The 12,013-nt window shown below is 36.3% G+C and overlaps 1 protein-coding gene across 1 annotated transcript; it reads left to right on the top strand.

The window, feature by feature from the left end:
* The first annotated feature begins 1,955 nt into the window (after positions 1 to 1,955).
* On the top strand, positions 1,956 to 11,180 carry LOC133524340 (uncharacterized). Its single transcript, XM_061860310.1, has 7 exons — positions 1,956 to 2,003; positions 2,100 to 2,272; positions 4,114 to 4,211; positions 5,375 to 5,523; positions 6,039 to 6,161; positions 9,357 to 9,578; positions 11,119 to 11,180. Exons 1-6 carry the CDS (start codon positions 1,971 to 1,973, stop codon positions 9,543 to 9,545), a joined length of 765 nt encoding a protein of 254 aa, XP_061716294.1. The 5' UTR covers positions 1,956 to 1,970; the 3' UTR covers positions 9,546 to 9,578; positions 11,119 to 11,180.
* Positions 11,181 to 12,013: the final 833 nt, after the last annotated feature.

Here is a 12,013-nt window from a genome sequence, read left to right as displayed (position 1 = left end):
ACAGCGAAACGTGACGTACGCGTTTGCGTTAAGTGTCATTTTGTATGAGATTTTTGACTTTCCAAAACGTCCCGCTTGGCGCGCTGTTCAAAAACCCATACAAAATGAGACTTAACGCAAACGCGTACGTCACGTTTCGCTATCGACTAAATTTACACTAGGGGTACAGAACATTAAAATAATTAATACATAAGAAAGCATAACATCCGCTATTCTAACGAAACACATCGTCAACGAGCCTATACCTCAGCTGTACCACTTCTCAAAATCTACATAGTTACATGTACAGTCTGCTGCAGAGAGAGGTAACCCCCCCTGCATAGACTAATTGTATGCAGGGGGTGGGGGGCTACCTCTCTCTGCAGCTGACTGGCTGACTGTAGAGAAAAAAAAACAAACGTCGAATCATATTATGTAATAATAGATAGATAGATATGTAGAATACTCTTTATTGGCACACCTCAGTAAAAAGATACAAGAAAAATAAACAATTGATTAAATGTAGAGGCAGACAACAGGCGGTCTTATCGCTAAAAAGCGATCTCTTCCAGACAACCTTTGTTTTCCAGACAACCTTTGTATAAATTAACAAATAATTGTGTATTTGTTAATTTATATTTATAACAATGTTATATTGGTATTTATGTATTTTTGTAACAGTCCACAGTTCGGCTATCAGAAGGTGACTATGGTTAGGCACTTAGGTACTTAATGATTTGTTATAAGAGCAGTAGGGCTAAGATGGTCGGTTTTTTAACACTGTCACTATGCCTTTCACGTTCTGACAAGTATGTTAGCGCAATAGTAATGGGCATAGTGACAGGTGATAAAAATGGAACCATGCTGCCACTGCTGTTCTATTTAAAATTGTTTCCTTAAATAGAAATGCTCGTGCTTATGTTTTAGAATTGGGAATTAGGGGCATGGCACACTGCTTCAGATTCGTCGGTCCGAAGTTTGAGCAAGAACATGCTATGCGCGTATTATAGCGACATCCTGCTCGCACGACGGACCGACGACGTGGGAATCGGACGCAGTGTGCTATGTCCCTCATAAGCACTTTCCATCTTTAACGAGAAGAAAAAAAATTCTCGATTTTTTTACCCGACTGCCAAAGGGAGGAGGGTAATGTTTTTCGAGTGTATGTATGTATGTATGTATTTTTCATTGTGGCCTCCTGTAGCCTAAACGGCTTGATGGATTTTGATGTATGAGATATCGTTAGATTAGTTTTGATCACGGGAGTGTCATAGGATGTTTTTTGGGGGTAACTAAAAAGTTCTAAATAAATAAATAAATATTATAAAAAAAAAAACCCGACAAACGACAAACAACGACAGAGGGTTACTAGAGGGTTAGGGTTACTTATAGTCATTTTGGTTGTTAAGTTCACCTTTTAGCAGAATATTACGTAGGTAGGTATTTTCGTTGGTGGCGATCAAGTTGGTCCCCGCCTGCGATACTTACCATCAATAACAATATTCTTGTGGGGCTTGTTTTCCTCTTTTTAGCGTGCAGTCGGGTTTTTTTGTTTTTTATAATAATAATTTTTTGTTTCATTTGGTTACGTCTACAATACAATCTCCTATGACCGTAACAATACGGACAAACAAAAATGAATGAAATTTTGAGGCCGCTTTCTCAGAAAGTTTATGACAATTCCCTTAGTGTTATTTGTTTGAAAATGTATATTTTGTGTTAGATTTCATTACGTTTTTAAAGATATTATGTTTCGATTATTTCATTGTATTAAAACTTAGTCTTAATAAATGGGTAACGTTTAAAAATTTCGCATTTATAACACATATTAAATTACATTTATAACCGGGTCTATAGCGAATTTTACTTAATTATCTTTATATGATTTACTGATGATGATGTCTACCCCAAACTTTTTCATAGATTTTTTGTCGGGTAGTTACACAAATTTCAGTTTTGACATTTTGCTAGGACATCAGTTAGCAACGTCCATGACCAGTGAAACCTGTGTCGAAACGTCGTCGGTAAGTAAAGATAATAGAATAAATTCGAATTTATATTATTGTATTGTAAATGTAGTTTAATAAATGGTTAACAGTAAAAATTTACTTAAATAGCAGATGTCGTACGAGCAGCATTCGCGCAAGCGCCAAGTGTTGATGGACACGGAACCGGACGACGAGCGACAGCTGCAGACGCTGTCGACGGGGCAGAGGATAACCTTGGCGGAGTACAAGCGGATCCACCAGCCCATGCACATGCCGGGGGCGCAGCCTCAACTGCAACAACCTAGGTAACTAGCATTTATACTCGAATTTAAACTGTCTTGAGACATACTAATGTGTATTAATATTAAACTAATTTTACGGCTTAATTCACGTGTTTTTAGTCACTCGCGCGACATGTTTCGGAGAGGAGAGCCTACATAGGTCTCCTTTTTACTGTTTTTACTGTTAGTGTTGAAACATGTCACGCGAGCCACTAGAAACACGTGAGTTAAACCGTAAAATTTGTTTAACATTTAATACTAGCTTCTGTCCAAGATTTCGTGTGCGTAAATATTGGGGTGAACATTTGCTGCCATGCTGCCATACAAAAGTAGCATGTCCCTGATTTTTGTATGGGATCAAACTGCAGAAAAAGCTGCGCACCCATACAAAATATAACTTTTATCTGATGAAGTTGTTAATTTTAATGTGTTAATAAAATACTCATGGATCTAATAATGCCTATGTAAACAAATAAGTTTTTGGCAAAAATTTTATTTTTGATACAAGCTTTTATCGCTGACTGTACTTTTTTTACCACAGACAACTAATAGGGAGCGTGCATGAACTATAGGAGGCAGCACTGGAGCCGTCAGATTTTTGGCGCGAGGCGTAAATGTGATGTTTATTGTTCCGATGTAGCCTACAAGATGGCAGAACCTACTATGCACAAGAAAACACGTGACGTGTAAATGTACACGTTTATGGTTCCGATTCAGGACACAAGATGGCAGACCCTCCAACGCGCACGGTCCCTATACTCATCGAGACAATTCTTAAAACCCCAAATACAATTAGGTTGCGTTGTTTTATCACAGAGTTCCTATAGCTACTTCCTGTCTCCATCATCAGATCAGCTTGATGGTACCATAATATTGCATTGTCACCCAACTTACACATGTATGCAAATTTTCAGCTTCATCGGAAACCGGGAAGTGGGTCAATTTATCCCATACATACTAACAGGGCAAATTAAATAAGCTTTTATTAATATTACAATTTTTTGTAAAAAGTAAAAAAAAACATCATGGTTTTTGAACAATCAATGAGGGAGTCTAGGTGCTGGAAATCAGTGTTTTAAAATTTAATTCACCCATAGGACTTATATTAATATCCCCTTTCCACAGTAAATTATTTACTTCCACCTTTTCACCTCCTTAAGGATGATTTTTGAGATAAAAACTATCCTACTTAGGTATGTCCTTTCCCGATATTTAGGATTAGTTACACCAAACCACAAACCAAACCGTCTGTCTTCGTTAAACGTTCTCGTATGGGAAATCTTAGAGCGTTTTCACATTGCCTCCTCACAAGCTACTGGATAGAGGTGGTGATAGGCAGGGCTAAATAACCCACCTTTTTGTCTCCTGATCCTTTCTGCTCGCAGTGATTAATGTTAATGTAGTTGTAAAGTTTAAGTGTTTTTTATGTTAGTACTAACATAGGGTGTATGTTATTCTATTTTTACTTACAAGAATATGGATCACCTGGTCTGAATTAAACGAAACGGGATCGCGGATATCATGTATTTTAATTTAAAAAATTGTAAGTTTTAATAAAAAAAAGTCATCGATGAGTTTCAGTCACTTGTATATGTCACTATGAAAAGGAATGAGCTAAAAATGAAATTATTATAAAATATCCGGGAGACCCAGCTTTGCTCTGAAAACATATAAATATTCAAAAATGCGCGTTTTCCCGGACCACCTCTAGATCGATTTATTATGCCCCCAAAGACACCCAAATAGCAATTTTCATCGAAATCATTAGAGCCGTTTCCGGGTCCCCGAAATGTGTATGCCTACACGAATTGCTCGCTTAAACGTATAAGATACTGATTTTAACGTACCTATTGATTGTCCTCTAGGAGCGATAATGGCCGCCAAACGCTGGTGCGTAGCAAAGAGCAGCAACGGCCAGTGCAACGCGTTCCTTTTGTGCAATCTCAACAAGTGGCTCAGCATGGTAAGGCTCAGTAAATATCTTACACAGTTTAAACCCTAAATGGATTTGTTAATAACCAGCACTAGTCTGGTTACACCGGTTGATGAGCCCCTTTTTATTACCCACGACGGAACGGAGACGGTATATGCGTTTGCATGGGGTGAGAGGATGTTTGTGCAAACCAATATTGCCATTGTGTTACGGTGACAACTCACCAGGGGGCGCTGCAGTAAACATTTATTTGTGCAAAATCACAACTACGAGTCCGATTTTGGTGCCGTTTTTCAGTGATGAGTTCGGGTTTGATTGGTGCATGTTCTTAGATTGGAGTTGCGATGACAAAAATTCAAGACGAACTACGAAAAATATTAAACTAAAAATCAGAACCAAAAATCAATACTTGTGAATTAAGCTGATGATGTAATGTGGAGGGATGTTCGAATTAACCTAACCTTACCTACTTTCTTATTTCTGTTAATGCTGCAACTATTACAAACACAACCAAAACTATTACAAATACAACCAAATTGAACAATAATTTGGTAAAACCGAAACTATAGCACGTATTATACATATAAATAACCCCCCTTATTCATAAAACTTTACGAGCCTGAATTAGTTAAATTATATTTATCCCTTTCTTACAAATACATAAGGCAAAATGACAAATAAGACAAATTATTCATAGCTCTTTCAGACTTGTAATGCGTTTATGAGTAACGCCATTAGTCTTAACTCGTGATGGTCACTCAATGTATCTTTAATCTTACATCATAAATCATCCGTAATCAATAGAAAACTATTCGTGTTGCAATAATATCTCGCTAAATCTCTTCCCACTTTCAAAAATCAGCTGAAACTATAATTTCTATCTCTACCTTAAGTAGGAGAGCGAGGGGCTTATTTTAACAAAATTCAATCTTCTGCACATATTTTTTTAAATTTATGAACTTAATGTTAATATTTAAGCGTCTACATGACAGAAATTTATTCATCTTTTACATGTAGATGCAAAATGCCGACTATATTTTCCTTTAAAATTAAACGTATTATTAATATTATTATTTGTGCAATAAAGAATATTTGTTACTTACTCGCCGTTTTGTATCATTCAGCTAAGACATTGTTTTTAACTTACAAACACGAACAGTTCTGTTTAATACATTATTTTACTTGGTCAACAGACAATAATGAGCCACCAAGTGGACCGTCAGAACAGTCGTCGGAACCCCAGTCAGCAAAAATGTTGATATTCCTACAAAATGGTGAACAGAGACTTATCACATTTACACTGCCAAAAGTAAGCTGTACGCTCAAAGAGGTTTTAGAAAAGGTATTTTAGTTTGTATTTTTTATACAGGAGAATTGAACAATAAGAAATTATACATTACTCATATACAGTAGAACCCATATAATACAATCACGTTTAATACGATTTCTGGCGTAATATGCCTTTTTACTCTTGTGCTGTTAAGACATTTTCCCGCTTGAAACGCATTTTACAGTACATATGGGGCTACTTTATAGCACTAGTGCGAGAAGTAGCATATTACGTTACTGTGTCGAACATTTAAAGGGCCATATGTACTGTAAAACGTTGTACGATACATGTGCGAATAGGTAATTCGCAACTCGTGTCGATTTAAAACACTCCCTTCGGTCGTGTTTTAATTTATCGCCACTCGTTTCGAATTTCCTATTTTTCGCACTTGTATCGTAATGTACTATTATGACGTGGGTCTTAAAAATTTTCGAGAGTGGGTTTTACTGTATTTACTCCTAATGTAGGTACCTATACAAAAATAAAAATAATTCTATGCATGGGTGAATCTATTTTTGTTTTTCTAGGCGAATGTTCCATTTTCCGAAGATACTCATATACAATGTATGCAAAACACAAGCAGCGAGATAGATTACTTTGTGTCAATTGGCACTAGTTCCAGAATTGAAGACTTGCTGGAAAACCATCCGGTAAGACTATATAATCCCATAATTTCCATAATTTGTCTAAAAAAAATTGTCTGTTTCATACATTTAGGCTTTTCGCGATTTCGGGGTTGGGCCCATAGTAAAAGTTGCTCAGTATGACCTATATATTCACCCCGCAAATTATTTCGGTGACTAAATAAATACCCTGTATAAGTAGGTATGTTTATTATAATGGGTAAAATTAGTTCGCAATAATAAACTCTGTGACATCAGCAATAGGGACTAAGTTATAGGCTCGTCCGTTCTTACACCTTCACGTAAAAAAATACATACGTCAATTTATTATGTTTTCTAAATATAAACACTCATCACAAGCTTACTTTGACGCCTAGGAAAATAATACAATTCAATGATGTAGAACATTTCATCAATATCATTTCTGTATTTAAATCACGTCCTTGTCCTCCACAAGCTGTGAAAATAAATAAAATCCAACATGATCTCCCTCCCCTTACATATTTTTTTATACTATACGTACGTCGGTGGCAAACAAGCACACGGCCCGCCTGATGTACCTTATATATTGTTACATTTTACCCCAAATTCCAAATTAAGAAGTGATTATTTCTTTATCTTATCTTACAAGATGAATAATAAATAAATAAAGGGATAATATTAACATACCACATTTGAAGATCATACCACCTTGCGAGCTACAAGCACTATATTTTCAGACCTCGCTATTCATAGGTTTCACTAATAAACCAGTATTCCGTAAGATGGCAGTTAAATCAATGTTGTTTTGTAGTTCAAATAACTACCCCGAGATGGCGTTAACGAAACAATCATGTGGCTTAGGGTGGCATTCCACTTGTCCAAGATCTATTTGTGTCTAATTGCGTCTCACATTTTGTTTAAAAAAATGTGAGCCGCAATGCACATTGGACAAAGATCTTGGAAAAGTGGAATACCACCCTTAGCTTTATGTGTTAGAATGAGTATGTACGTTTAGTAAACCCTGTTTACAAATTATAAATATAAATAGATATAATTTATTTACATATATAAAATGAAAATACCGATACCGCCAACCGCCAACATTAGATGATCTTATTTCCGGTAAACATTTTACGACGAAGTAATATGATTTATACATATGTATAGCAAACTTAGCTTTTTTTATTAATGTGAAACTAATGTATTTTTGTATTTTCATCGTAATTTATCACATATAGTTAAAATTCCTCATACAATAAACGTTATTGCCAATGACATTTTAGGGGAATTTATATGCACATTTTGCGGTGAATCCCCCAACCACTCGTGGAAAAATTTGGAACTAAATTGTGACCAAATAAATTTAGCAGTATTACTTACACAACTAAGAGAGTTACACCGATTCTTTCATTTGGTCATTATTACCGTTCTATAGAAAAGGATGGGTACTTTTTATCAACTACTTACTGCAGCGATACATACATAACATAAGAGTGCACAGTGGCGCCAATCGATTTTATCAAAATACTGGCAACACAATCTAGACAGGCTATAAAAAGCACTGAGGGCGGATGTAGTCGCCATTTTTTTCTAAGAACCACAGTTCAGTTCAGGCATCTCTTGTCTTGCGGTTGTTAAGTTTTTCTTCATAGTTACTACTGATTAATCATGTGAGTACCAAGTACTGAACTATGTGAGTACCAAGTATACTCGTACCATTTATTAAGTTTATTAAGTACTAAGAAATAATTTAAAGCCCGTATTTTACCAAGAAATTTAGGTAAGTATTAAAAATACGCCGGCGTATCTAAAAATAAGTATTTAGTTTGCCACAACTATGCTATCGCCATTACGTAGGTATTTATAAACTAAGTTTCTTTTTGCATTGTCGTTTAAACAGACTTTTACTTACAAAGGCACTTGTGGATAATGTGTTTGTGTACATTCTGGAATAAAGGAGACCTTTTTGAAGTGGTTAGATGTTTATGATTATTAACAAAAAATCAAAATTTATTATTCCTAAAATATTCATTTAAAATGTTGTTGTCGAATCTTTCTTTTAAGTTTGACACTTGTGTGATAATATTAAAGTAAAAAATCATGTTCAGTACACCTAGTGTAATTATATTCGATTTCGAAACGTGACGTACGCGTTTACGTTTAGTCTCATTTTGTATGTGATTTAGAAAGAGCGCGCCAAGCGGGACGTTTTGGAAACTCAAAATCCTATACAAAATGACACTTAACGCAAACGCGTTCGTCACGTTATGATGTCGATCAAATTTACACTAGGGGTACAGTCTATACTTAGTTTCGTATTTACCATTCTGTAAAAATAAACCAAATGGGGTCTATTAGTAAGTATCCTATTAATCATGTACATCACAAGCATAAGGGAGTACCTTTGCAGCGCTTTATACGTCTTTTTACTAAGAAGAGAATATTTTTGCAATAACTCAAAAACGACTGGACTGATCATGTTGGCTATAGTTTTGACATTTTTAGGACCCATTGTTCAAAAGTTAGAGGAAGACATTTTTTTTTCTTTTGGAGCGATTATTTCCGACAATATTAACTATATCAAAAAATGCCTAAAGTTTTCTTGTTACTAAGTGATGCATAATATAATTTGTTAACTCTAATACCGCCATTTCAGTACTTTTCCCTTTTCGAAAGCCAAATTGCCGGGGTGATAGTACGTAGTAGGACAAATTTATTCAAATATCTGATTAATATATTGTTTATTAACTTATCCAATATTTTATAAAATAAAGTTTAGTAGTGCTTAAACCGATGTGAGTGGCGTCGCGTCGTTTTTATGTAATAACTGTTTTTAACTTTTTTAAACATTTTTCAGCAGACCTATTTAAATAAAATAAAAAATAAAATATTATAGGACATTACTACACAAATTGACCAAGTCCCAGAGTAAGCCCAATAAGGCTTGTGTTGTGGGTCCTTAGACAACGATATATATAATATATAAATACTTAAAATACATAGGAAACACCCATGACCCAGGAACAAGTATTCGTGCTCATCACACAAATAAACAGGTCGTCAAAATTTGAAACTTAGATCTAAGTAAGAAAGAAAACCGAAATATTTACATATAGGTCACTATATCACAGTTTTGCGGGTAGAAATTTTTGATCTTTCATACATACTTTTAACGGTTTTGCATAAATATCTAACCAATGCTAACTATATGGGTTACAACTTCCGCTCATCTGATTTCAGCATGGGCATCTTCTCGGCAATAGTCGTCGGCGCTCTAGGTGGTGCTGTGATCTACGGCACCGGCGGTCTGGGCGCGGGGCTGGTGGCCTCTATGATGGGCATCAGCTCGACGGGCATCACCGCCGGCAGCACCGCCGCCGCCGCGCAGGCTTATTATGGCAATCTGGCAGCTGGGAGTATCCTCTCTAAGCTGACATCCGTTGCCATGGCTGCTCCCACTCCGTAAGTATTTTTGGGTTTTAAGCTTACGTTTCCTTTCCAGGAATGCCGCAATTTATATAGACGTTATATTGTTTCGCTGGAGATGTAATAAAGCTCGCCAGCGCTCGGTATTTTCTTCCATGAAAGGCACTCGAGGGTCTGATGAACAGTGCGCAGCATACAGTACCGGCCAATAATATATCACCTCCATGTTCTTATGGTATAACTTTTTTCTTATAGTATTTGTGAGTAACTTCCACCTCACTACTGTAGGTAGTCTAGTAGTAGCCCTTTGCGAGAGCGACGGGTGAAAATGGTTTGTATGTAGGTACGTACGTCGACAATAGTTAGATTAGTTAGTTATTTAGTCTTCAGTTTTTTTATTATATAGGACTGAATATAGGTACTTTACTATGAACGTTTCCGGCCTGCCCGCGTAGACAACGTGCCAATCGTTAACCGTTCCGTAGCGAACGAAACGCAACTGTCACTGTCACACTAATAAGGAAGAGTGGTAGAGAGAGATAACTACGATACGCTACGGAGCGTTAATGATTGACACGTTGGCTACGCGGCCTGTCCTATTTTAACTTCTCGTACGCCAGATCAACCGCAAAGTTACAGGATTTACTAATATGTTCGCCTATACATTGATAATATAATTTTAGTTCGTGTCATCCACGATGACGCGCAGATTTGTCAAATCTAACCCTTAAAACGATGACAATACGAGTCAAGGCGTCTTCGTGAATGAAACGATCTATACACTTATACTACGACCGGTCTGGCCCAGTAGGTAGTGACCTAGTGACCCTGCCTTTGAAGCCGATAGTCCTGGGTTTGAATCCCGGTAAGGGCATGTATTTGTGTGATGAGCACAGATATTAGTTCCTAAGTCATGGATGTTTTCTATGTTTTTTAGTATTTGTGTATAGGTGATATTTGGTGAGGTTCTTGGCTAACCCCCCCGCCCCCACATAACCTCACGTGTATTTTTATTATATTTTTTTATTCTCATCAATTAAGATAAATAGTATTGTATAAAGAAAATCTTGTTAATTTTCGCTATTTTGCAATAATAATATGGGGGGGGGGCACATATTATTCCATATTAACCTCCCCCCCTATCGACCCTCGCGTGATTTGTGCACAAGCCCTAACCAAAGTTAGTGAATCACTGTCAGGCACTAACTCTAGTCAGTCGGGCATTGCCGGTTGGGGGCGTCCATTAATGCGTGACGTGTTTTTGTTTTTAGGACTTATTGACCCCTTTCCCCCCAATGTTTATAGTTCGTTTTTTAGCATTATAAAGAAGATAAGCGATCTTGACGTGTCTTTTTAATAAAAATCATTTTTGAAAAATAAGTTACAGCATGTAACAATATAGGTATTATAAATCTTATACGATCTCTTACATTCGTTTGCTTTCATAAGTAATATAAACTATTTTTACAAAGCGTTTTCAATATAAAAGACACGACAAGATTGTCTACCTTTTTTCTAATGCAAAAACAACGAACTATAGCAAGCCAGTATTAATAAACAATGTATGTTGTTTCAGATAAGAGGAAAAGGGGGCTTCTACTCATAGCATTCAATCAATAAATGTCTGTGTGTTGTGAATATTGTTTTAAATAAGTTCCCATTCCTCTCATAAACAGCGTGGGTATGTTGAAAGCTGTCATATCAATACAAACTTGCGAGATTTTGTTATTTAAGGTTATAAAGTGTATTGAGATAACGTCACCATGCACAAGCTGTTTGAAAAATACTACCTATAGTTTCCTGTCAACATCTTGTTTCACTTTCTATTTAAAATAACCGGCCAAGAGCATGTCGGGCCACGCTCAGTGTAGGGTTCCGTAGTTACTCTTCCGTCACAATAAGCTAAACTGGAGCTTAAAGTAATTAAGTTAACCAAGGGATGAAACGGTACCTTTCACCCGAGTTAAACAAATAGGCAAATTTGCATAATCAGTACCTAATTAAAGTAAGTCTTTTTACTATGAAGGGAAAACTTTTTGCGATAACTCAAAAACAGCTAAACTGATCATGTCCGCTATAGTTTTCATTTAATGACTTTCTTAAGCTCTACTTCCACGATTTTTTTCATATTTTTTGGACCTATGGTTCAAAATTTAGAGGGGGGGGACACATTTTTTTTTTTCTTTCGGAGCGATTATCTCCGAATATATTCACTTTACCAAAAAATGTTTCTTGAAAACCCCTATTAGTTTTGAAAGACCTTTCCAACGATACCCCACACTCTAGGGTTGAAGCGAAAAAAAAATATCACCCCCACTTTACTTGTAGGGGAGGTACCCTAAAAAAAATTAAATTTTTAGATTTTATTATACGACTTTGTCGGCTTTATTGATTTATATATCCATGCCAAATTTCAGCTTTCTAGCACTAACGACCACGGAGCAAAGCCTCGGACAGACAGACAGACAGAC

The sequence above is a fragment of the Cydia pomonella genome, chromosome 13 (genome assembly GCF_033807575.1).
Source record: "Cydia pomonella isolate Wapato2018A chromosome 13, ilCydPomo1, whole genome shotgun sequence".
Lineage (NCBI taxonomy): Eukaryota > Metazoa > Arthropoda > Insecta > Lepidoptera > Tortricidae > Cydia > Cydia pomonella.
Note: the sequence above shows the minus strand (reverse complement) of the source record. Positions and strands in the feature narration are given on the sequence as shown.

What these genes read in the sequence shown, in the direction of transcription:
- LOC133524340 (XM_061860310.1), top strand. Translation starts at nt 1,971, where the DNA reads ATGACCAGTGAAACCTGTGTCGAAACGTCGTCG. An exon ending in CCTCAACTGCAACAACCTAG is followed by an intron (nt 2,273 to 4,113) that starts GTAACTAGCATT and finishes ATTGTCCTCTAG; the next exon opens with GAGCGATAATGGCCGCCAAA. An exon ending in TCAAAGAGGTTTTAGAAAAG is followed by an intron (nt 5,524 to 6,038) that starts GTATTTTAGTTT and finishes TTGTTTTTCTAG; the next exon opens with GCGAATGTTCCATTTTCCGA.